Source organism: Cervus canadensis, chromosome 1 (genome assembly GCF_019320065.1).
Source record: "Cervus canadensis isolate Bull #8, Minnesota chromosome 1, ASM1932006v1, whole genome shotgun sequence".
Classification (NCBI taxonomy): domain Eukaryota; kingdom Metazoa; phylum Chordata; class Mammalia; order Artiodactyla; family Cervidae; genus Cervus; species Cervus canadensis.
The window spans coordinates 7389512-7414034 of NC_057386.1; the positions used below are offsets into that span (position 1 = coordinate 7389512).

General features: G+C 60.7%; 3 protein-coding genes across 8 annotated transcripts in view; 2 read left to right on the forward strand and 1 right to left on the reverse strand.

The window, feature by feature from the left end:
• TEN1 (TEN1 subunit of CST complex) overlaps window positions 1-1166 on the forward strand; it is a 26170-nt gene extending 25004 nt beyond the window's left edge. For all 3 annotated transcript variants that reach the window (XM_043461365.1, XM_043461383.1, XM_043461373.1), the window contains one exon: window positions 822-1166. In XM_043461365.1, the coding sequence (XP_043317300.1) occupies window positions 822-943 (122 nt within the window). In that variant the 3' untranslated portion in view covers window positions 944-1166. The remainder of the gene's footprint in view (window positions 1-821) is intronic.
• On the forward strand, window positions 1130-5521 carry CDK3 (cyclin dependent kinase 3). 4 transcript variants are annotated; one of them, XM_043461344.1, is made up of 8 exons: window positions 1130-1267; window positions 1899-2029; window positions 2359-2436; window positions 2517-2637; window positions 2739-2909; window positions 2993-3094; window positions 3367-3570; window positions 4799-5521. In XM_043461344.1, exons 2-8 carry the CDS (start codon window positions 1914-1916, stop codon window positions 4922-4924), a joined length of 918 nt encoding a protein of 305 aa, XP_043317279.1. In that variant the 5' UTR covers window positions 1130-1267; window positions 1899-1913; the 3' UTR covers window positions 4925-5521. The 4 variants fall into 4 exon arrangements, with proteins under 4 accessions (XP_043317279.1, XP_043317287.1, XP_043317262.1 ...); XM_043461352.1 differs by lacking the exon at window positions 1130-1267 and adding an exon at window positions 1306-1683; XM_043461327.1 differs by lacking the exon at window positions 1130-1267 and having other exon boundaries at window positions 1306-2029.
• Window positions 5522-6053: 532 nt separating this feature from the next.
• On the reverse strand, window positions 6054-24523 carry EVPL (envoplakin). The gene is made up of 22 exons (XM_043461268.1): window positions 24129-24523; window positions 21692-21791; window positions 20950-21104; window positions 20707-20833; window positions 19632-19757; window positions 19392-19430; window positions 19130-19291; window positions 18937-19044; window positions 18664-18759; window positions 17111-17236; window positions 16083-16229; window positions 15618-15772; window positions 15355-15452; window positions 14884-15056; window positions 13331-13509; window positions 13097-13235; window positions 12775-12968; window positions 12284-12434; window positions 11088-11171; window positions 10854-10964; window positions 10662-10754; window positions 6054-9745 (listed from the first exon to the last, which is right to left on the reverse strand). Exons 1-22 carry the CDS (start codon window positions 24224-24226, stop codon window positions 6305-6307), a joined length of 6102 nt encoding a protein of 2033 aa, XP_043317203.1. The 5' UTR covers window positions 24227-24523; the 3' UTR covers window positions 6054-6304.

Below are 24523 nucleotides of genomic sequence, written 5' to 3' on the forward strand. Positions count from 1 at the left end.
AGGACTTCCCTGCAAGTCCAGTGGTTAAGACTCCATGCTCCCAGTGCAGGGGGCAGAGGTTTGATCCGTGATCAGGGAACTAAGATCCCACATGCTTTGCAACATGGCTGGGGGTGGGGGGGAAACAATTAAGGAGCTTTATTAATATCATTAAAAGTCTTCTGTGTTTGTTGGGAACTGTATTCATTAAAAAAAAGAAATAGGGGGTTACTTCTTTGGTGGTCCAGTGGCTAAGACTTCATGCTCCCCATGCAGGGAGCCTGGGTTCGATCCCTGGTCAGGGAACTAGATCCCACATGCTGCAGCTAAGAGTTTACATGCCGCAAAGAAGACAGAAGATCCCATGTGCTGAAACTAAGACCTGGCACAGCCGAATAAATAAATAAATTTGTTTTTCAATGTGGGGTTCTCTTTGCCTCAATTCCCATGATGCCAAGGGGCCCTCTGGTACAAATGGAGAACTAGGATGTGATAGAGACCATTCCTCAACTCTGGGCCTTTGAGCCCTACAGAGAAGCTGGCGGGAGTTAGGATGACGAAAGAGGGGAGCAGAGGCCACATCTTTCTGGGCCTTCTCCCAGGAGAAGTGGACTTTTCAGGCTATCCCCCTAAGTTCCATGTCTGTAGTGTGTGGCGGGCCCAACAGTTCTGAGGCCCAAGTATACAAATTGCCAGCATCCGTAAACCATCCTTCTCACCTCTGCCCTGTCAGACTCTCTGTCCAAACTCAGGACTCAGGATAAATTGAGGAGAAACAGTTAGAACGCCTCTGAAGGGTGCGTTGCTGACCCTGCCGGGGCCTTGGTGTCTGTGTGTTTCAGACGGAAGCTGCGTGGTGAAGGCCCGGGTGCTGACGTGTGTGGAAGGAATGAACCTCCCCTTGTTAGAACAAGCCATCCGGGAGCAGAGGCTGTACCAGCAAGAGAGGGATAGCGGCCAGTAGGGAGCAAGCCAGGAGCTCCTGGCAATGCTGCTTTCCCGCCGGCCAGACGCTGGAGCTGCTGCAGAGAAGATGCAGGAGCATCCCCCGACTGACAGCCTTTGTCTGGAGAGACGAGGGGAGGGCAGCCTAGCGCTCCGAGGCCGGGCGCTGGGGCCCTGGGCCTCGTGTGGATCCTGGAGAGTTCCAGAACGTCCCCGTGAATAAAGCCTGGTGGTGTGACTGAGCAGCGCGTCCACGTGGTGCAGTGCTGGCCGGGGCCAGGAGGGGGAGCCTCGGAGCAGGCAGCCTGCCTGGCAGAGAGGCCGCAGGATCACAGGGTTTCTGGTGAATTCTGGGCTGAGGGCCTGAGGGGAGGCTGCTGGCGGTGGGTGGCCCAGGACCGGGTGGAGGGGCCCAGGACGCAGCGGGGGCCGCTCCTGCCAAGGTTTTGCCCTCAGGAGGCCGAGCATCTCCAAACAGGCCGGGCCCAGCCCCTCTCCCTGGCCACGCGGCCTAGTGCGGCTTTGTGACTTCTGAAGCCCTTCCTGACCCCTAACCTCCATCCCGAGTTGACCCTGGGCCCCCCCAGGGCAGGCCCCTCTGGGCAGCCTCCCACCCTGGGGCCGGGACCCGGGCAGGGGCGGGTGCTGGGCTGGGGAAGTTTGGACCCTCCTGCGCTCCGTAGCCCGGCTCTGGAGCAGCTGCTTCCTGGGGCCTGGGGGTCACTGCCCGGCCTGGGCTGCAGCCTCCCTCCATGATAGGTTCTTGGGGATGGGCTGGGGCTGGGGTGGAGGGTGGGAGCTGGGCCTGGGCCTGGTCCGCCTGGCCGGCAGAGCAGGGTGGCTCCCTGGGAGCCACAGTCTTCAGGAGCCCTGGGGGCCTGGGTGGGGGCCCGGCAGGGTGTGCCCTGGAGGCTGAAGGGGCAGCAGGGGTTCTGGGCATTAGGGGGAACGCCCCAGGCGCCGTCTGTTTCCAGGGCAGCTCAGCGGACATGGACGTGTTCCAGAAGGTGGAGAAGATTGGAGAGGGCACCTATGGGGTGGTGTACAAGGCCAAGAACAAGGAGACTGGGCAGCTCGTGGCCCTCAAGAAGATCAGGCTGGATTTGTGAGTGCCAGGGTAGCCTCTGAGACCCCCTGGTTTGGAGTGACCCAGCTATTCGCCTGACCCTCATCTCAGAGTTTTGTATTCGACTCCTTTTCTGCTGCTGCTCATTCATGTAGGGGGGCCACACAGGTGCAGCCCTCATCCTCATCCTGACCAGTCTTCGCCCTGGGCCTTTGGGGGTGATAATTATGTGCCCAGGAGGGTCCCATTGCTAGGAGGTGGCCATCCTTATGTAATGTTATATATGAAACACCCCCCAACCCTCCCCACCCCGCTGGCAGAAGCACCCTGCCCAGCTTCTCACTGCACTGCTGCATTCTCCTTTCCAGGGAGACCGAGGGGGTCCCAAGCACTGCCATCAGGGAGATCTCCCTGCTCAAAGAGCTTAAGCACCCCAACATCGTCAGGTGAGGCGGGCAGGGGATGGGGCGGTTCACCTGTCCCAGCACGACTGGGAGCCACGTGTTGACTGGTGCCACCCGGCCAGGCTGCTGGACGTGATTCACAGCGAGAAGAAGCTTTACCTGGTGTTTGAGTTCCTCAGCCAAGACCTGAAGAAGTACATGGACTCCACCCCGGCCTCTGAGCTCCCCCTGCACCTAGTCAAGGTACGGGGAGAAGGACGGGCTGACCAGCAAGGGCGCCCTCAGTCAGCCTCCACCCCACCTCCGCTCTGCCAGCTCCTTCTTTCTCTTGCCCACTGTTCCAGAGTTACCTCTTCCAGCTGCTGCAGGGGGTGAACTTCTGCCACTCGCATCGGGTCATCCATCGAGACTTGAAGCCCCAGAATCTGCTCATCAATGAGTTGGGGGCCATCAAGCTGGCTGATTTTGGACTGGCTCGAGCCTTTGGGGTGCCCCTGCGCACCTACACCCATGAGGTACCAGGGGACAGAGGGGGAGAGAAGGGACGTCACCTGTGCACCCAGCCGCCCTGAATGATGCTGTTTTCTTGCTCCCCCAGGTGGTGACACTCTGGTATCGTGCCCCCGAGATCCTCTTGGGCTGCAAGTTCTACTCCACAGCTGTGGATATCTGGAGCATCGGTTGCATTTTTGCAGAGATGGTAGACAGAGGGATAAACATGGCCATAGGGAGGCTACAGGCAGGGTCCTCCTGGGGTAGGGGGGACGTGGGGGCTCTGATTCTCCTGTTAAAAGTAGATTAAGGGATGTTTGGGATTGGGCTAAAGGTCTTTTTCCAGAAAAGGTCAGGATTTTTAGCACAGTCCTGGGAAAGATGTCTGGAAGGTGTCTCCCTGGTCTGGCTTCTCGTCTGGTACTGGGTTCTGTATGACAAGGGAATAGACCCCACGCTTTCTTCCCTTCCCCATTCCAGGTGACCCGCAGAGCCCTGTTTCCGGGCGACTCTGAGATTGACCAACTCTTCCGTATCTTTCGGACCCTGGGGACACCCAGTGAGGCCATGTGGCCAGGAGTCACCCAGCTGCCTGACTATAAGGGCAGTTTCCCCAAGTGGACCAGTAAGGGGCTGGAGGAGATTGTGCCAAACCTGGAGCCAGAGGGCCAGGACCTGCTCTTGGTAGGTACAGGTAGGCGGCAGGGAGGCCAGGGCCTCCTCCTGCCAGCTGCTGCTCTCGCTAGGAGTGTCTGCTTTGTCATCCAGCCTCTTATGTAAGCCCGGCTCCTTCTGGGGCAAAACCGGTCTCTTTTCTGACCTCTGTACACAGTTGGCTTGTCCCTGCATGTATCAGTTGCACCTGGAGGCCTCTCCCACAATAAGTCCAATGTTTGTCACCCTTTTTAAAACTTCTCTCTTCTAGTTACCTTTGTTTTTACGCTGTGATGTATGTGTGTGCTCACTCAGTCGTGTCCAACTCTCTGTGACCCTATGGATTGTAGCCACCAGGCTTCTGTGTCCATGGGATTTTTCAGGCAGGAATGTTGGAGTGGGTGGCCATTTCCTACTCCAGGGAATCTTCCCAATGCAGAGATTGAACCCAGGTCTCTTGCATTTCCTGCACTGGCAGGCAGATTGAAGCCCTATACTGTGATAGGTGCCCTTTCTCTTGGTTGTCCTGTGTTTCGGTAATTTTTTCTTGTGGTTGTTATTCAGAGCAGGCTGCCCCTCCCCCACTTCCTCAGCCCCCGCCAGTCTTAAGTCACCACTCCAGGTATATCCTCTTGACCGCTTGGGCTGGCCCAGCCTGGATGCCCAGAGGGGTCCAGGCATCCATTCTTGCCCCCAAAGACTCGGAGCATGTTTTTCTCTTGAGTCTGATGTTGGGTCACAGGAAGGCAGGGTAGCAAGTTCATCTTCATGCTGTGTGCCCCGCTTTCCCGATGGCTGTGTGCGTCTCCCAACCCAGTGCTGGGGGGGCGGCGTGGACTTCCTACCAAGCCTCCTCACCGTGCATCCTGGTTGCTTTAAGGTGGGGAGGTCCTTCTGCCCTCCAGCTGGGTTTAGGGATTTTTGTTTCTGCCCCACTCTCAAGCATGCTCCCTGGACATGCTTGGCCCCTCTTCCTGATACTTAGGTCTGTCTCGACTAGAAGTGGGCTGGAGCCTGGAAAGCTCTCTAAGGAAGAGGAGCGACTGACTCAGCCTCAGTAGCATGAAGGAGACAGGGGGTGACTCAACAGGGCTGGACTAGAACAAAGTCTTTGTCCCCCGATTTCAGGAGTGTCTGGAACTGGTTTTCCAGCTGGGAGATAGTGGCTTTGGGCGGTTCTGGGTTTGAAGGGAGCTGCTTTGGGGCTATGGGGCCCTGGCCACACCCGGGGCCCAGTCGGTCTCTCCTCTCTCCACAGCAACTCCTGCAGTACGACCCCAGCCGGAGGATCTCAGCCAAGGCCGCCCTGGCCCACCCGTACTTCTCGTCCACCGGGACCGCCTCGGCGCCCCACCAGTGTGTGCTGGAGCGTTTCTGCCGCTGAGAACATGCGAGGCCTACCGCCTCAAAGCCCCTCTGCAGCTGCTGTCCTGCGCCGCCTCCCCACTCACTCCCCAAGAAAGGGGACACACTTGAGGAGCGAGCAATTTGGCATTAGCTGTCCGAGGACTGAGTTTGGGTTAGTCCTGCCAACAGGCTAGCAAGTTCCTGTGTTGTTTGCTGGGTTTGCTTTTTTAAGATGGGGGCACAGAAGCCCCCTGCCCGAGGAGGTCGGTTAGAGGCGCGGTCCCTGGTGCCAAGGAGAGCAGGTGCCAAGGAGAGCAGAAAGCCTGCCTGGGCCGCCAGGAAGGCTCTCCTAGCACCCCTCAGCTGCCCCGCCCTCAGCTGCAGAGCAAGACCCCCAAGGAAGGGGTCGCCCCCCCCCAGCTGGTCTTTTTGGATTTAAAATGTTTTGAGGGAAGAGTTGAGTTCCAGTTAAGAGTCCCACGTTAAAACAGGAGGCAGAGCAAGGGGGAGAGGCCATTTTCCTGATCTCAGGAGGCGGTCGGATGTTCTAAGTAGCTGTCTCATCACTGCAGATATGCTTACGTTTGTATGCCTCTGGCTTTAAGAACAGAAAGTAAAAGTGATGTATTCCTGAGTTTTCTAGTGTTTCTGTCTGCTCTCGGGGGACGCCAGGGACGTGCCAACAAGGGGGAGGTTGACAGAGGGCTGGAGACAGCTTCTGCCCTGAACTTCATGGCCCTGAGCTGGCTGCGGGGAAGGCCTGATCCTCCATGACCTGCTCCTGTCAGGTCCTTCCCGGAGTGAAAGGAGCCGCTGTCCTCTAAAAGTCCCCGTTCCCAGCAGGGCCAGTTGGGTGTGTCCTCTCCTCACGTAGGAGTGCCGTCCCTCCTGCCCACGCTCCAGAAATATCGACTCTGTTCTGAAACGTGAACAAGACACCAGGAGAAACCAGCAAAAAGATGTAGACTAGCCGGGCAGATGAAAATGTGTACTTCCACTTACCACCTCATTCAACCCCCTCAAACTGTATGTAATTATTTTATACTGTTAGGTTAACCATATTTCCATGATGGCTTGCGGTTGGAATTATCTTTTTTTGATCTGGCTATTGATCGTGAAAACTGATAAACATCTTTTACTATTGTAAAAGAAAAAAAAAAAAGACACCAGGAGAATTCGTTTATTGGAAGCACAGGGTGAGGGAGGAGCCGGGGAAGCAGAGCTGCTGGCGCAGGGGATGGGTCGGGGGCTACCAAAGTCATGGGAGGGAGTCCAACACCGAGAACGCGTGAGAAACAGAACATCGAGGAGTCAGAGGGAAGACCCACTCCCCTGGGTTAAGCTGCTCCAGGGGCCCGGGGTGCGTGCATCCTCCCCTCCCCATCCCCAATCACTCCCTGTGACTGCTCGGCCCCCATCAACGCAGGGAGCGCGGGACAGTGGGGGAGCCTGAGCGGTAGCACCGGTACCCCTCTAGCGAGGCTGGGAGGAGCAACAGGCCGCTCAGGGGGTCCTTCCGGCAGCGCCCCATGGCCTCCTTGTAGCTCAGTCGCTCCTTGGAGATGGGATCTGTCAAGTCCTTCTCGTAACTGGCCTCGTCCTGCAGGAGCTGGGCCAGCTCCTCGCTGATCATGCCGGAGAGCACGGCCTGCGCCACAGGGATGCGGCCGGTCCTCTTGGGGTCGATGAGCCCCCCGGTCAGGTGTTGCACCCGCAGGTGCGGGAGCACGCTTTCCTGGGGCATCCAGCCCTTCTGGACGGCCTCGCCCACCGACAGCCTCTTCTTGGTCACGGGGTCCTCAATGCCGGTGAAGGCCTTCTGGGCGTTGAGCAGCCTCTGAGTTGAGCCGCTCTCGATCAGCCCCCGCTCCATCGCCTTGTGCACGGAGTAGCGCTCCCGGCTCAGGAGGTCCACGATGCCTCCCGTGGCCGCCTGCGCCTCCAACAGCTTCTGCCCGGTGATGGGGTCCAGCATGTTCTTGGCCACGGCGGTCTTGATGGTGCACTTGTTGTCCGTGGTCGTGTCGTAGATGCCGGCAATGGGGAAGCTGTCCTCGCCGAGCCCGAGAGAGAAGCCAGGAGAGAAGAGATTGGTGCTCTGGGGGGCCGGAGATGCAAGCGGGGACTTGGAGATGATGGCGCCAATGGAGAGGGAGGGGCAGGGCTTGGTCTCCCCGGCCACAAGCAGGGCGAATTCGCTGATGGGGAGCTGGCCGTCCTTGTAGAGATGGTACTCCTCCTTGGAGATGCGCCGGCTGCGCAGGGCGGCCTCAATGGAGTACTGCTTCCCGCTCTTGCGGTCCAGGAGCACAGACTCCTCCCCATGGGGGCCCGAGGTGGTGACCTCCTCCCAGTCACACTCGAGATCCTGCAGCTGGAGGTACTGGCTTCGGTCGATGACGCCCCTCTTGTAGGCCTCGTACGGGGACATGTCCTTCCCCGTCTCGGGCTCCAGGATGGAGATCTTGGTGGAGAGGTTGGTCTCCCGCGTCTGGGTCTCCTGGTTGAGCTCCTCCCGGCTCACTTGGGTGTGGAGTTCCCGGAGGGTCCGCTCCTTCTCGTAGATCTGGTCCTTCTCACGGAGGATGGCCGACTCGAGCTGCGAGAGCTCCTGGCCCCGCTGGGCTGCCCTCTGCCGCTCGCTCTCCGTCTTCTGGCTGAGCAGCTTGGACTCCTCCTGCAGGCGCAGCACCCTCTGCTGCTTCTGCCTCTCCAGTTCCCGCAGCTCCTGCTGCAGCCGCCTGCACTCCTGGCTCGCCCGGTCCCGGGTCTTCTGGAGCTCGGCCTCCTCCCGCGCCCAGGTCCTCCCCAGCGCCTCGGCCCTCTCCACCCGCTCCCGCAGGCGCCTCACCTCCTCCTCCCGGCTCTCCCGGGCCCCGCGCTCCCGGTTGAGCGCCTCCCATACCCGGGCACGCTCTCCCTCCAGCACCGGGTCCTTCTCCACCCTGATCACTTCCTTGTAGATGGTCTTCTCCTGCGCCTTGGTCTTCTGGAGCACATCGATCTGCACCTGCAGGTTCTTGCACTCCCGATGCACCTCGGTCGCCTGGGTCTTCTCCTGGGCCAGGTCTTGCCGGAGGGCTGCCGTGGACTTCTCCAGGTCCGGGTCCTTCTCCAGCTGGACTACCTCCTCCATGATGATTTTCTCCTGCACCGCCGGAGGCCGCTTCTCCAGCTCCTGGAGCCTCAGGGTCAGCTGCCGCAGCTCCCTCTCCACGGCCAGCTTCTTGCTGCGGTCCTCCTGGAAGCTGAGCCGGCCCTCGTCCTCCTGCACGGTGGCCCGCAACTGCTGCACCTCCCGCTCCAGCTGCCGCCGCCGGCCAGCCTCCTCATCCAGGCTCCGGCTCAGCCGGCTGTGCTCCTGGCGGAGCTTCGGGTCCTTCTGGGTGACCACCACCTCCTGCACCACCACCCTCTCCTCGGGCCGTCGCCTCTCCAGCAGCAGGTACTTGTTCTGCAGCTCATGGACCGCGTCCTCAGCCGCCCGCCGCTTCTGGGTGGCCTCCTGCACCTCCTGGCGCAGCCGCTGGGCTTCCTGCTCCAGGACGGGGTCCTTCTCACGGCGCACCACCTCCTTGTTCACAGTCTTGGTCTCCACCTTGGAGCGCTCTCGCCTCCACTCATCGCGCTCCCCCTGCAGCCGGATGAGCTGCTCCTGGGCCCGCCCGCTGCCGTTGACCAGCTCGTTGAGCTGGGCCTTCAGGCGGTCGATCTCCCGCAGCACCTCGGGGCTCCTCTCGTGCCGCACCAGCTCCTGCGTCACCTGCTTGTACTCCACGGTGGGCTTCTGCGCCCGCAGCACCGCCAGCTCGGGCAGCAGCCCCTCCACCTCCTGCTCCACCCCGCTCCTCTTGCGGGCGGTCTCCTGCAGCTCCGCCCGGAGCCGCGCAATCTCCCGCTCCGTCTCCGGGTCCACCTGGAAGGTCTCCTGCACGCGCTCCTGCAGGTCCACCCGGGGCTTCTGCTTCTCCACCGCGCTGTGCTTGCTATACAGCTCCTTCAGCTCCCTGGCCAGCACCTCGTTCTCATTCCTCTGTGCCTCCAGGAGGCTCCTCAGCCTGGATGCCTCCTGGAGGAGGCCGGGGTCCTGTTCCACCTTCTTCACCTCCTTCACGATCACCTTGGGCTCCACGGCGCGGATTGCCGCCTCCAGCTCCACAACTCGAGCCTGCAGCTTGGCCACGGCATCCTCTGCCCCCTTCCGCTGGGCCGCATCCTCCTGAATCTGCAGCCTCAGGGCCTGGGCTGCCTGGAGCATCTCCAGGTCTTTCTCCACCTTGACCACTTCTTTTACTACAACTGTCTCCTTCACGTTCACCTCCTTCTGCTCAAGGGCCAGCAGTTCCGCCTTCAGCGCCTCCAGCCGGGCCGAGACGGCCGTGTTCTCCTCTTGCAGGAGCTGGAGTTCACCGCGGAGCTGGGCCGCCTGGCTGTCCAGGCCGGGGTCCCTCTCGATCTGGGTGACCTCTTTGGTCAGCAGGTGAGGCTCCGTGGCCTTCCTCTGGCTCTCCAGCTGCATGATCTTCTGGGCCACCGCCTCCAGGTCTGCCTGCAGGCCAGCCCGCTTCTTGCCCTCATCCTCCACCTGGGACTTCACCCTGGACAGGTTGCTCTCCAGCTGGGGATCCCGGTAGAACTCCACCACTTCCTTCTCCTCCAGTTTCTCCACAGGCCGCTGGGTCTTCAGCTGCAGCAGCTGGCTCCTCTGCTCCTCCAGCTCACGCTGCACCTGGGCCACCCGCTTCCTCTCTTCCTCCAGCTGGGACCTCAGGGCCTCTGACTCCCTGCCCACTCGGGCTGGGCTCTCGGACCCCTGCTGGGCATTAGGGATCACCTGGATGTCCTCATTGAGCTCTTTCTGCAGAGGAAGAGGGGAGAATCCTGGGTAAGGGGAGGAAAGGGATAAGCCCCTGGCCAAAGACCCTGATGCTGGGAAAGATTGAGGGCACGAGGAGAAGGGGCGACAAAAGATGAGATGGCTGGATGGCATCATTGATTCAATGGACTTGAGTTTGAGCCAACTCCAGGAGATGGTGAAGGACAGAGAAATCTGGCATGCTACAGTCCGTAGGGTCACCAAGAGTCCGATATAAATAAGCGGCTGAACAACTGAACAACAACACCCCACCCTCCTGAGATCAGGACCCTTCCCTGCTTTCTGAGACTTCCCAGGAGGTCCTGGGAGGTGGAACTGAAGATCTGAGGTGTTTGAAGGTAGGATTTTAAGAGGTTTCATCAAAGCCCAGTGTGCTAGGATGTAAGGCAGTGGTCAGGCTGCATTTGCACTAGAATGTGAAAGCAAGAAGGTCCTCCCTTCCCAACCTTTCCCTGCTCCCCTTCCACCCAGGCTCCCAGAAATGGGCCTGTGCTCCTCTGGGGGATCCTGGGATACACCTCTGGGTGGGAGGAGGCTGGCCAGTTCCTTGGCCAGTCACCGAGAGTCATGGAGAGCTCCCGGCTCATGGTCTCCCGGGGATGGAGACCTGGGTGGCCTCTTGCCCACTGGGGCTGGGTCCTGAGGATGAAGACTGCGGGATTTTCTCCTGTCCCCACCGGGGTGCTACCCAGTGACCAAGCCGTGACTGTACCAAGTGACATCTCCTGGTACTACATTCTGAGAAGGAAACCAGCCTGGAGGAGCTGCTGGGGGAGGCAGAGAGCCAGCCCTCCTTCAGGCCGCTGAGCCTGTCCCGGGGCTGCAGCATGAGCAGGTAGGGAAGTCTGCCCGGTCGACCACCCACCCAGGCTGCCTAGGGTGGACATCACCCCCATACCTTCTCCAGAATCTTTTTGGCAAATTCCAGCTGGTGCAGTTGCTGCTGGTGGGCAGCTGCCACCTCAGTGTAGGCCTTCGTCAGGTTCTTCTCCTGGAGAGGCCAAAGGGAGGGGGTGGGCCAGCGTCAGCTCCTCCCTCAGAGGCTGCAGAGCTGGCATCCCGGGAATGAGGAACACAGAGCCCGGCTCACCTGGGCCTGGATGCTGTCCTGCAGGGGAGCCACTCGGGGTCTCTTGGGGGCCGACCCTCCCTGGGTGGGCTCCAGGGAACCGCGGTAGGTGTCTGCCTGCAGCTCGTAGTCCTGAGCATGGCGGGGAAGGACACAGACTGGCTGTCAGTGGGGAGAGCTGGGGGAGGGGGAGAAGGGGACTGGTGGAAGGGGGGAGGGGGAGATAAAGAGGGAGGAGCTGAATGGACTGCTTACCTGGAGCGCCGCCTGCAGGTGCTGGGAGAGGCGGGATGCCATGGCCCTGTCCGGCTCGCGGCCCTGGATCTCCTGCAGCAATCTCTGCCAGGGCAGGAGGGAGGGTCAGGGGACCCCCGCGCACCTGGACTCACCTCCAGGCCCACGGGCAGCCAGCAACACCCAGGGGCAGCAAGCGCTCTGAGGGAAGCTACCTTCCACCACCCCACCCCACCCCCGGCCATGACCCACCAGGGCCTCTGCTCAAAACATCTCACCCCTCAACACACACATACTGGTCATACTGCTTATTCCTCAGGCTTTAGGCTGGGTGTCAGTTCCTTCCAGAACACCTGCCCTGACCCCATGGGTGTCCTTACAAAGGGCTCCCACACAGCACTCTGGCTTCTCCACTGAAGCACTTATCAGCGTCATGGCCTGAGATGCACTGGCCTCCCCCCAAAACTGCAGGCTGCCTGAGGGCCAGGCTGTATCCAGCCCCTTTTCATTACTAGCATGTATGAGGCTGGGAAAGACTGAAGGCAGGAGGAGAAGGGGACGACAGAGGACAAGATGGTTGGATGGCATCACCGACTCAATGGACATGAGTTTGAGCAAACTCCAGGAGATAGAGAAGGACAGGGAAGCCTGGCGTGCTGCAGTCCACGAGCTCACAAAGAGTCGGACATGACTTAGCGACTGAACGACAGCAACATTAGTAGGATACGAGGAAGAGGATGAAGTAGGAGTTTGTACCTCCAGGAACACAAAGCCCACTGCCCACCTCGGGCCAGACAGAGAAGGGCTGGCCGTTTCCATGGACAAAGTGAAAGTGAAGTCGTGTCTGACTCTTTGCGACCCCATGGACTGTAGCCTACCAGGCTCCTCGGTCCATGGGATTTTCCAGGCAAGAATACTGGACTGGGTTGCCATTTCCTTCTCCAGGAGATCTTCCCAACCCAGGGATTGAACCCAGTTCTCCCACATTGTAGGCATACCCTTTCCCGTCTGAGCCACCCTGGACAGAGTGTAGCATTTTGGCCTCTGGGGTCTGAGGTTTGAGGTCATTAAAACACCGGCCACCAGAGGGCGGGTCACACGCGCACAGGCTGCTCTCCCTGTTAGGAAGGCGGCCAGGGAACTGGGCCTATCCTGAGGATCCAGCTCTGGGTAAGAGAGGCGGGCGGCCTACACCACCTGCAGCCCCAGCTCCTCACCTTCTGTGCCTGCAGCTTGTAGGCGATCTGGCTGGGCCCGTCGCTGGGCCGCACCTGATTGTGGGGCAGGCGCTCCAGCCAGGCATTCAGGTTGTCTGTGCAGTTCTTGAACTGCTGGTAAGTGAGGCCGGCATCCTGCACCATCTTCTCCCTGCAGGAGGAGGAGCACAGGTGACAGCAGCCCTCGGGGGGCAGGCGAGGGGTGCGCGGAGGAGGCTGGTGGGTTCCTCCGTCCCCAGGACAGGTCAGGAGGCCTGACTGACTCGCCATGCTGATCCTCTCTAACTCTGGCCCAGTGGCTGGAGCTGGGCATTCAGAGAGGGACCGGACACTTTCTGCCAGGCACCACCTGGGAGGCTGATGCTGTTATCATCCCATTTTAGAGGAGAGGAACCTGAGCCTCAGAGAGGTGCGCTCACCCGTCCAAGGCCCCACAGCTCGTCAGCCGTGGCCACCACGCACTCGTGAGCCCCAGCGGCCCGGCCACTCACCGCAGGTCCAACTGGTCCCCCACGGCGTGGTAGCGGTCGGTGAGGGCCCGCACCTGTCGCTGCTGATGCGGCAGGTCTTTGCAGAACTCGTGGAAATTGTTCTGCAGCGCACCGCACGAGTGCTCGACGGCCTTCAGCTGGCGGTGCAGCCCGAGCACAGAGGCCTGCTGCTCCAGCAGCTCCCTCCGCCGGCGCTGGGGCAGGAGGGGACACAACGTACCCTGTGGTTCAGTGGATGCCAGGCCCACCCTCCACTTGCCCCCCCGTTCCTGGGTCAGCACGCACCACCCACCTCCTGCCAGGAGGCCGCCCGGCCCCTCACCTTCAGCTCGCTGACCCTCTCCTGCAGCGCGCCCGGGCCCGCGGGGATGGGGGCCTCCTGTGCCAGGGCGGACTCAAAGCCTCGGATGACCGTGTCTGCATCCCGGATCTGCCGCTCCAGACCTAGGGCGGCCTTGGCTCTGTCGCAAGAGGAGGCCCAGGGTGAGACGCAGGCCTTGGCCTTGGCCGCACCCCCGAGGCCTCGCCCAGCGGCCCCCACCCCCCGGGCACTCACTTCTCCCCGTAGAGGCCGCAGAGAACCTTCACGTCCCTGTACTTGTTCTTGACGTTGTTGAGGACCACGGGCAGGTGCAGGGCAGCAGGCCCTGAGGGCTGCCCCGACAGAAACGCCTCACACTTCTGCTGGGCCGCCTCCTTCTCTGCTCCCAGGCTCTGCAGCCGCTGGGCTGTGCCCTGCGGGGCAGCGGGGATCTCAGGATCTCTGGTTCTGGGCAAGTGGCTTCCACCCAGCTCTCCTGTTATGTCAACCTAACTCTGCCAACCTAACTCTGCTTGTGAGGCCACCAGAATGTGGGGTGGACATGCTCGGGCTCAGCTTGCAGGTAGATGACTGTAGGCAGGTCAACCTCTCTGACCCTTGGCCTCCTCATCTACAAAATGCTTGATGGGAGGATGAAATGAGACCCTGTGAGTCAGGAGCTCTCACCCACCTTGGTCTTCACATCACTGTCCCTGTTCATGAAACCTTCAGTTCCCTGCCCCTTCCCCCCAGTCAAGCAGCAAAGCCCTAGCTCCATCCACTTGGGATTATGATTTTGTTGATTCTTTTATCAGTTATTCACTCATCGATTCCGTAATCCATTAGTGCTGGCTCCACACCACATATTGCCCACCTTCCAGGCTAACTGGACCCCCAACACCCCTGATGCGGAAGAGGACCTTCCAAACCCAAGGACCGGGGACTTCCCTGGCAGACCAGTGGTTAAGACCCTGCCCTTCCACTGCAGGAGGCATAGGTTTGATCCCTGGTCGGGGAACTAAGATCCCACATGCTGCACTCGGCCGATAAATAGAAAAAACACCGCCCCCCCCAAAACCCCCAAACTAAGTACCTATTTGGAGATAGAGATCTGCCAGGTGCCCTGCCAGGGCAGTGGTAACTGGGCCTGGCATGGGCAGAGGTATTGTCCAGGCTGTCGCCCCACAGTACCTGCTTCTGCCACTTCTCCTTCCTCGCCTGGCCCCCCAGGACCCCATCTGAAATACCTCTCCCATCTCTGGAGCCCTGCCTCCCCTAGTCGGCCCTCTGACCGAGCTGAAACGCTGCAGAATGTGGCGCAGTGAAAAAAAACCCGAGTTGCACAATCATGTGAACAACATGCTTCACATTTTTAAAAAACTAAATCCAAACAATATATTTGAGTAGAAACCGGTTTGGAAGGATACAACCCAAACTTCTCCCCCCAACCCCCCCCACCCCCGGGTGTGGGAAGGGATGACTTTCACCATTAGCACTTCTGAGTCCTCTGTGACTATGTTTACACCCCTGCACACTCTCCAGGGAGGCTCCCCACCAGCTGCTCCAGAGAAACCACCCCTAAGATGCCACAAGCCCATTTTCAGGGATGAGGAAACCAAGGCCCAGAGAGGTTAAGTGAATTGCCCAAAGTCACAGAGCAGGCCAGGGGAAGAGCCAGGATGGGAAGGAGCCTGAGGGAGCCCTGGACTGCCTGCTTGCTTCTTCCACCTCGGGGGCCTGCAGCTGCCCCCTCGCCCGCCTCCCCAGGGCTGGACCGTTTTTTATCCCAGCTGCCCTGGTTCACCCACCTGGTGGTTCTGGATGCGGCCCTCGAGGTCCTCGAGTGGTGAGGTGCGGCTCAGCGGGGCCCGGGCCCAGGCCAGCACCTGCTTCTCTATCTGCCCCAGGTCCTCCTCCAGCCGGGTCATCTGTGTCAGGAGCTTCTGGGCCTGCGGGTCGGCTGGGCCCGAGCTGGTTGGAGCTGGGGGTGGAGAGTGCCTCTGAGGGTCCAGAGCCTGCCTCGTGTCTGCCTGCCTGCCTGCTGGGCCCCTCCATGAGTGCCCGCAGAGGGTCCCATGTTGGGGAGGGTGGTGGGCCTGAGGGAGGGACATCAGGCTTGCCAACCCAGGGAATGGAACCCCCAGAGCAGAGCCTTTAATTCAGGGTCAACCCCTGCCCGTGGCAGCCCCCGGCTAGACTAAGCCCCCCACTAAACCCAGAGTAGGCATCTACTCCTATTTCAACAACGCCTCCCTCTTTCCCCAGCCAGCCCTCGGTACCCTGCTGGCTGGGCTGTAAGGGCTCCTTGGCGCTGGCCTTCAGGCGGCTCTGGACTGTGGTCAGTTTCTGCTTCAGGGCCTGCAGCTCCGAGGTGAGCCTGCAAAAAGGGGGCGGTCAGTGAAGGACCTTCCCCCATGCTGTCCCCCAGCCCCCGCGGTCACACATTTAGGCAAAGGGCAGGCAACGGCCTCAAACTACAGGGCCTGGTGTGGGTGGGTCCACAGCCTGCCTCCTGCCCCTCTGGGTCCCCAGGGGGACCCACCCGGAGGCCCTGGCCACGGCTTCAGGGTCCGGAGCTGGGATGCAGAGGCAGGCGGCTGGGGCCCGCTTGGTCTCGCCTGCCTGGCCCTGGACCACCCAGGTGTGCGGGTCAGTGTTGTCCACCAGTGTATACTGCTCACCCCGCAGCAGCTGCACCTGTTGGGGCGCGGAGGGGGCGGGGAGGTGGGGAGGGGCCCATGCAGGCTTAGGGGCAAGGCTGGAGAAGGGATAGAGGCCCAGTAGAGGCCAGTAGAGTAGAGGTTAGGGATGGGGCCAGGGAGGAGCAGGAAGTGCCGGGGTCAGGACAGCAACCGGCCAGGGGCTGGACAGGGCTTGGAGTGGGTGATGCTGGGGCAGGGGTGGGGTGGGGGTGGGGCGGGGCATTGGCAGGAGTGGGTAGGAGGGGGCAGGGGAGGGACTGGGGGTGGGTAGGGCCCCTGAGGAGCCGGGCGGGTGGAGACTGTACTTCTCCTGAGTCCCAGTCACAGATGCTATCCACGCGCAGGAGCTGTGGGGGCAGGTTCCTTCGCTGGGGCAGAGGGGCCACCCCCTGGCTCTGCAGCTGCAGGTCCTTGACAGTCTTCTCAGCCATGGTCAGCTGCTTCTCCTCTGCCTGCAGTGACCCAGGCAATGGGGGCTCAGGCCAACCCCACCCGTGCCCCCCAGGAGGGCCAGGAAGGGGTCCTGGACATCATGAAGACAGGGTCTCTTAGTCAGCAATGTAAAACGAGCCCCTCCCTGGGCACCCATGATCCTAGAGTCTGCTGGTTGGGGTGGGGTAGGGGGTTGCCCAGCAACCAAGCCCCAGGCCTCCAGAGTGGGAGCCGGAGGGGTCTCGGAGCTTTTCAGGGCAGTCCCTGTTACATTGTGAGTGCATGTGTGCTAAGTCACTTCAAATTGTGTCCAACTCTGCGACCCCATGGACTGTAGCCTGCCAGGCTCCTCTGTCCATGGGATTCTCCAGGCAAGAATACTGGAGTGGGTTGCCATGCCCTCCTCCAAGGGATCATCCCAGGGATCGAACCCATGTCTCTCATGTCTCCTGCATTGGCAAGCAGGAGGGCTTCCCTGATGGCTCAGCTGGTAAATGATCTGCCTGCAATACGGGAGACCTGGGTTCCATCCCTGGATTGGGAAGATCCCCTGGAGAAGGGAAAGTCTACCCACTCCACTATTCTGGCCTGGAGAATTCCATGGACTGTAGAGTCCATGGGGTCACGAAGAGTCAGACAGGACTGAGCGACTTTCACTTTCTTTACCGCTAGCACTACCTGGGAAGCCCTGTCACGTTACAGGTGAGGAAAGTGAGGTCCAGAGGTGGGAAGGGCTTGCAGCTGACAGACGAGTCTCCTCTGGCTGGAGTGAACCCCCTCCTTCCGCCCTCAGGGCAGGGGATCCAGGCAGGACTAAGCACCCTGGAGGCGTGAAACCCAGACACCCATGCAGGCCCGGTGCCCAGGAGTGGGTACGGGGAGGGGCCGGGGGCCATCTCACCTCCAGCTGCCGCAGCATCTCTGTTAGGGCGCCAGGCGGGCCCCCCGGGGCAGGGCTGTACCAGCTGTCCAGGCTGGAGCTGAGCTTTGCCAGGGTCTGGCTGACGGAGTCGGCCTCCTCCTGGAACTGAGGTCGGTGGGCGGTCAGGAGCAGAGCTGGGGCACCTACCGCCTGCCACCCTGCAAACCAGCTAAACCCAAACTGGCTGAACCAGAGTGCCACTTGCCGTCGGCCTTTCTATCCAGGCGAGGGGACCTTCTAACTGAAGTGCTCGGCAAATCAGGCATTTTGGGGTCACTGAACTTAATTTCTTTTAGTGTCGTAGAACACGTTGTTTTTCGTCCTTCCTGCTCGGATGAAGGGCGGTGCCCGTCCTGGAGGACTCACTCCAACACCTGGAGTCCTGGCTGGGATCCAGGGGTGGGTGCCCAGGGCGCCTCTGAGCAGAAGCTAGGCGTGTGCTTTAAAGGGACAGCCCACAGTTGGGTGATACTACAGAATTCTCGTCAGTGGATGTGCTAATGCATGGTGGAGAGAGAGATATATATATATATCTCCACTATATATATTATACATATATATATAATAATATTATCCAAGTGCAAAATGCCTTTTAAAAAAAAAGAAAAAGGGAAAACTTTTGCTTTCTTTTTTCTCTCAAATATATAAACCATTTTAATTGGAAACTACCAAAAAAAAAAAAAAAGTCCCTATTGGGCATTCCCTGGTCGTCTAGTGCTTAGGTCTCAGCTTAGGTCCCTTTCACTGCCATGGACCTGGATTCAATCCCTGTTGGGGGAACTAAGATCTCACAAGCTGTGTGGTACAGCCAAAAAAAAGAAAAACAAGTCCCCATTGTGGATGTATATTTTTTATTTTTTGGTTTTCAGAAAACAAAAATTGTCATTTTTATAGACAGGACTGTTGTCTATTGTAGTCTATTATATCAATGTTTCTCAACTCTTGCTTCATTATTGCACCTTCTAAGGAGCTTTTTTTTAAAAAAAATTTTTTTAAATTAATTTACTTATTTGGCTGCGCCGGTTCTTGGTTGTCCGTGTGGGATCTTTAGTTGTGGCGTCAGAACTCTTAGTTGCTTGAGACCTAGTTCCCTGATCAGGAAGTGAACCCCGGGCCCCCTGCATTGGGAGTGCAGAGTCTTAACTGCTGGGTCACCAGAGACGTACCTCTAAGTAGTTTTTTTAGACATTTTTGTCCTTTACTTTCCCCATCATTGCCATGAAACTTTACTATCAGATATGTTGTATATCATTTACGTATGCATATCTGTGATTTATTTTTTAATGAAAAAAAAAAGTTCTTTTTTTTTCCACTTTCAAGAAACAACCTTCACCCCCCCAAGGAGTGACATCACCCTGTCGAGAATTCACGGGTGACGTTGTTTTCCCCTGGGACCCAGTCACAATGACGGAGCTCCGTCATTTTTGTTTGTGTGTTTTGTTTTTGTGTTTTTTTTAGCTCTGTCATTTTTATGAGGCGCCTCGCCCCCGAGGTGCGTGTCGTGGCCCCCGCCCGGCCCCGCCCCGGCTCACCCGGCGGTAGTCCTCCACGTGCTGCAGCTGGCTCTCCTGGCAGATGCAAAGGTTCAGGAAGTTCTGCCACTCCAACTTCAGGGCCTCCTGGTGGGCCTGGGGGCAGCAGTGCAGAGCCCTCGGACCGCGCCCCGACCCGGTCCGTCCACCCGCCCGCCCACTCGGCCGGCCCTGCCCACTGCTCCCGCTGGCCTGGGCCCAGTCTCCCCAGCCTCCCCGGAAAGCTCCCTGACCGAGGGTCCCCGAGGCAGCAGGGAGTGTCCGGCCTCGCACCTGGATGGGCCCCACAGCCGGATGCCCGAGCTCCACCATGCGCTCCCCATCGTCCTCCAGCTGGTTCACGCTCTGCTCCTGGCTCAGCAGCTCGTGCTGCTTGAAGTGCTGGGAGAGGACGGAGGCGGGGGCGCTGGCAGTGAGGACCAGGCGGCCTCGCCCCCCTACCCCGCCCCTACCCGCGCCCGCTGACCTCGTACTCCCTCCGCACGCCCGCAGGGTCGGCCAGCTGGTCGCTCCAGTCTTGCTGGAGGATGCGCTGCTGCTGCTGGGCCAGGGCGTTCAGCTGGCGTGTGCAGCCCTGCAGGTGCGTGTACAGGCTGCCCAGGCTCTGCCCTCGCCACGAGGCCGCCTTCTGCTCTCGGATGCGCGGAGAGAGGCACCGTCAGGCTGCGCCCAGGAAGGGTGCAGGCAGCCCACCCAGCCCGCCGGCCCGGCCCTGCCCTGGGGCTCACCAGGAGGTCCCGGTACTGGCTCCGGATGGTGGCCGCGTCCTGTCTCGACCGAGGGGGAGAGAACACAGGCCCAGTGAGAGATGCGGTGCAGGGGAGAACACACCCCACATCCCTGGGCTGCCCCTGCCCCTCCTCCATCCCCAGTCCCCGAGGACCAGCCAGACCTCGCTCAGGCTCTGATGGGAGAAAGGGAACCAGGGCTGGGGCCAAACAGGGGCATGTGTCCGAGGGCTCACCCACCGGCCCTACGAGGGTCCGCAGCTGCTGCCCGTAGGCCTCGATCTCCTTCTGCAGGATGTTGTGCTCAGCAACCTGCTGTTCCAATTCCGCCATGCCCGGTCCGTACTGGCCCTCGCAGACCTGCTTCTGCAGAAGAGCTGGCCGCTCAGCTCTGCCACGGGGCCTGGGATGGGGATTCCCCACACCCACCCTCCCCCTCCACCCAGCATCCTCATCAGCAGGGGATGGAGCTGGTCATTCGGGCAGAGGGTGGACAGGCCAGACGCTGCCTGGGTGAATGGCTGCAGCTCACCCTGGGGCACGTGCTAAGTCGTTCAGTCGTGTCCGACTCTGTGCGACCCCAGGGACTGTAGCCCGCCAGGCTCCTCTGTCCATGGAATTCTCCAGGCAAGAATACTGGAGTGGGTCGCCATTTCCTTCTCCAGGGGATCTTCCCAACCCAGGGATTGAACCTGCATCTCTTACGTCTCCTGCATTGACAGGCGGGTTCTTTACCACTAGCGCCACATGGGACACCCTGGGGAAAATGCTAGTCTCCAGTGGCTCTGGCTGAGGCCTCCGGGTCACGTAATTGTGGATCCTGAATCCCACTGGCCCCCAGGTCTCAAGGCTTAGCTCTGAAAATCTCCCTGCTCCGCCCTGCCTCCTGCCTGGACGCCTCCAGCCTGGCTCCTGAGCCTGCACACACCCTGCCCTGTCCACGCCCTCCCCTGCCCCTTCATTGTCATCACAGCACCCCTTCTGTCATGAAAGCAAAGCACAATTTCTCACCTGATGTTCCCGGGGCCCTTGACCTGGTTCTCCCTCCTTGCCCAGAAAAGCCCTTGTACCATCGTGCCCCAGGCTTCCTCCAGGCAGGAGCCTCTGTTCCTTTGTTCTGAAATATCCTTTCCTCACCACTTCACCCCATCCCAATCGAGCTCTCCCACCTACAGGAAGCCCTCCAAGATTGCACGGTCTCTTCTGCCCCCTCCCTTTTCAGAGACCCAGCCCCCACCCAGGTCCAAGCATGCATCAGCCCCTGACGAAACGCAGCCCTGTGTCGCCCTCTGATGGCTGCTGGGTGACCCCTGACCTGTTTCTGCTCCAGCACCCTCGCCCAGTCGACCCTGGGCCCCACGTCGGGCGGCAACACCATCTTCTCATACAGGGCGCGGTACTCGGCGCACTCCTGGGTCACCCGGGCGTGCAGCTGCTTGATGCTGCCAAGGAAGTGGTCAGCAGGTCGGAGCCGGGTCTGAGGCTCCCCCGGGACCCCCAGTGCCTCCATCCTGGGCCCCCAGCTCCTGCTGCTGCCACCCCCCTGCCCCACACTCACTCCTTCTCGATCTCCTCGGCCTGCGGGTGCTTGAGCCGCTGGGCCTTGTCCACATCCAGGAAGAGGTCCTTCAGCAGCACCTCGGCCTCCTTCAGGCTGCGGCCCACCTCCTGCCGGTGCTGCAGGGCCTGGCGCTGCTCACTGTGCTGTCGGTCCTGAGGCAGGGAAAGCGTCCTTGCTGCCTGAGGCCCCCTGCTCCCCCAGGGACCCTGGCCAAGCCTGGCCCACACCGGGAGAGGGAGAGGTGTGAGCACCAGTGAGTTGGACTCAGGGACACAGGGGAGGCCCTTTGACTCCCGTGTAGGAAGCAATCAGGGAGGGCTTCCTGCAGGCGGAGGGCTTTGGGGGATGGGGTGAAGTGGTGAGGAGAGCACATTTCAGAAAAAAGGAACAGACGCTCCTGCCTAGAGGAAGCCTTGGGTGCAATGGAAAATGGGGTTTTTCTGAGCAGGTAGTGCAGAACCAGGTCAAGGGCCCCCGAACATCAGGTGAAGAGCTGTGCTTTGATGTCACTATAGAAGGGGTGCTGCGATGACAATGAAGGGACACGGGAGGGCATGGCGTTGGGAGCCCCCCAGAGAAGGCGTGCCAAGCCCTGGCTCCCGCTGTGTTTGGGGAGTGACCAGGGAAGGACAGGACCGTCTGTGCATCTTTACCAAGGCAAGTGGGCACCTCTGGGACCACCAGGCATGGCAATGAGTCCCCCATGCCTCCGCGCCCTGCCATCTGCCCCCAGCTTCACCTGCTGCAGCTTCTTCTGGGTCTCTAGAATGTCCCTCTCCACCTGGTCGGCATTGGCCTGCATGCGGGAGATCAGCAGGGCCAGCTCCTGAGTGGCAGCTCTGATGAGGGGTGGAGACAGAGGGCAGGGTGGTTGGCAAAGTTTCCTGTTTCCCTTGGGCAGTGGTCTGCCCACCCGGGTGGGGTCCCCTGCCTGCACCCACCCCGTCCTGCCCTACAGCTGAGTTCACTGCCCTGCGGGTGTGGAGTCAAAACCTGGGGAGCCCTGGCCTCTTGGTAGGAATCTCTGTGAGATACAGTCCTGGGCAGGGGAGTGCTGCCTTCAGTGAGGGTTCAGAAAATGAGGGTCCTGGGTGTGGGTGGCACTGTGGAGCTGCCATCTCCCCGTCAAAGAAGTGCCTCCCGACCCCACCCTGCTCTCTGCCGCTTCTTCGGGCAGGAGGGCAGGCAGCCCGCAGAGGAGCAAATGAATCACTGGCTCAGCCCCTCATCCCTGAGACGTGACAGCTGGATCCTGGGGAGGGTGAGCTGGCTGGGGGCAGAGGAGCAGCAGCAAGTCCCCCAGCTCAGCTCCCTCCCACCCCAGCCCTGTCTCCCCACCGCTGCCCCAGGCTCTGCCGAGCCTGGGGTTAGCAAGCTTCCAGAGGAGACACACAGCACCCGGTGGGGGAGGTGGGCCACGAGATTGCCAGGGAACCCCAACACTTTCCAGATTCGGAGGTTCAGAGCCCAAGCTGGGACCTGACTGGCTCCAGGTAGCACAGCCAGGAGGAGCAGAGGATGAGCCTAGACCGGGGTCCTTTCCCAGGGCCCTCTCCCAGCCTCTACAGGGCGCCAGCGGGGGGCTCCAGCTCACTCTCTGGGACCTAGAGGGTCAAGCAGACCTAATAAGAGCGTGGTCTAAGCCTCAGGAGCACAGCACCCTGTGGGGTCACCGTCCCCGGGGAGGGATGGCAACACGGGCTGGGCCTTGACCCAGGGGTCCAAGGAGAAGCCCCCTCCAAGCAGAAGGGCCGTGCCACAAAGAGACAGTCTGAAAGAACTCTGACCAACAGCTTGGTTTTTATCTTCCTCTGTCACTGCAGCTGTGTGGTCTCGGGCAAGTTACTTAACCTCTCTGGGCCTGAGGCGCCTCACCTATACATCAAGGCTCTACTAATATCCACCTCCTCCCCGTGTTACTGTGTGGGTCCTGTGCAGAGTCAGCACCCGGTAAGTGTTAGTTTTTACTCCTCTAAAGGGATTTGAAAGCAGGGACCTGTCAATTCTGCTTATGATGGCATCCCCAGGGCCTAGAGCAGTCCCAGCACACAGCAGGTGCTCCATAAATAGGCACACAGTAGGTGCTCCATAAATATGCGCTGAACAAACGGACTGCAGGGAAGGGGACTGATGTGCCCTCCTGGGGCGGCTGCCGCCGGAGGACAGGGCCGAGGGGAAGGAGATGACTGGGAGCCGCCCTGGGGACGGGAGCTCCAGGTCCGGAATCCTGGGAGGGCTGCTCCCGCCAGGAGGAGCCCATCCCACCCTGGGCAGGGCCCAGAGCCCCAAGGGGGACAGGTCGCGCCAGTGAGAGTCTTAACCACCGTCTTTCCTGTCCGCCCAGAAGCCCAGCCTCCGTGTCCTCGCCCTGATTCCTATCGGGTGCTGGGCCCTTCATCTCGGCCCCCACCTCCACACCCGGGACCCCAGGCGAGCTGCCGCCTCCACCCAGCAGAGGGGGCTGATGGCCAATGAGCGGAAGAAGGCTGCCCGAGTCTGTCTGCAGAGTGTGGGGCTCTGGGGGGGGGCCGGGCTGGGGCCCCCGCAGAGAGCTGGGTGAGCTGAGGAAGGCTCTGAGACGTCCCAGGTCCATGGGCCCCTCCCGCTTCCCCGCAGCACCCGTCCGCACACCCACCCGGTGAAGGAATCATCTCAACTCCATGACAAAGCTCTTGAGGCCCAAGGTGCCAGCCGGTGGGGAAAGCGGCAGCCTGGACCTGGAGCAGCACAGCCCCGCCTCCCTGCCTCTGGGCACTCTGCTGCCCACCCCTCGGCTTCTCTGGCCCCAGTCCTTCTGCCCATCTTGTGCCCAGGTCCCACGGGTCATCCCGGGGCAAGTGGAGCCTAGAGGGCAGAGCAGTGGATGGAGGGCCGTGCTCTCCAGCCTCCTCACCTCCCAGCAGAGGAGCAAAGCTCAGGTCCCTGTCCAGCCTGTCTGCAGAGCCCTCAGGCCGCAACCCCCAGAATTGGGGGAGCTCCAGGCCATGCCTGGGCCCCTGCCAGGGCTGGAGCTGGGCCTGGGCTGGGAAGAGAGTCCACCCCAAGGGTCTTTAGCCTCAGGACACCAAATGCCAACACTGGGCTGGTCCCCGGCTCTGGCCTGCTGCCTCCAGGTGGCTGGAGCCCCTGGGTCTGGAGCCATCCTGGCCCCGGCCCCCACCCCCGGCCACGCTCACCTGCTGTGCTTGTTGGGGGACCCCTTGGGGGAGCCTTTGGCTGGGGAGCCCTTGGGGGACCCCTTCCCCTGGGAGCTTTTGCTCAGCCCCTTGAACATGGTCCTGAAGGCAGGTGTGGGCTCGGGCTGGGCTCGGCCGGCGAGGGTGGGCAGGCAGCGGGCAGCGGGCAGCGGGCGTGTGTCCTCGCTGGCTGCTCAGCTGGGCTCTGGCGAGGTGGGGCAGCCAGGCACCAGGCAGGCAGTTTCTGGGCGGGTCCTCCCTGCAGGTGAGGCGGTGAGGGGGCCGGGGCTGCGCGCATGCACCCCGACTCCCCGCACCACACTCGTCCTGCTCCTGCACAACCAGTTTGGGAGGAAAGGGAACAGCCCAAAGGGCGGGGCGCCCGGCCCTGCCTG

What these genes read in the sequence shown, in the direction of transcription:
- CDK3 (XM_043461327.1), top strand. Translation starts at nt 1,677, where the DNA reads ATGATAGGTTCTTGGGGATGGGCTGGGGCTGGGGTGGAGGGTGGGAGC. An exon ending in TGCGCACCTACACCCATGAG is followed by an intron (nt 2,910 to 2,992) that starts GTACCAGGGGAC and finishes TTGCTCCCCCAG; the next exon opens with GTGGTGACACTCTGGTATCG. An exon ending in GTTGCATTTTTGCAGAGATG is followed by an intron (nt 3,095 to 3,366) that starts GTAGACAGAGGG and finishes TCCCCATTCCAG; the next exon opens with GTGACCCGCAGAGCCCTGTT.
- EVPL (XM_043461268.1), bottom strand. Translation starts at nt 24,226, where the DNA reads ATGTTCAAGGGGCTGAGCAAAAGCTCCCAGGGGAAGGGGTCCCCCAAG. An exon ending in GGGTGCTGGAGCAGAAACAG is followed by an intron (nt 19,758 to 20,706) that starts GTCAGGGGTCAC and finishes GCTCTTCTGCAG; the next exon opens with AAGCAGGTCTGCGAGGGCCA. An exon ending in ACCTGCAGGCGGCGCTCCAG is followed by an intron (nt 10,965 to 11,087) that starts GTAAGCAGTCCA and finishes CGCCATGCTCAG; the next exon opens with GACTACGAGCTGCAGGCAGA.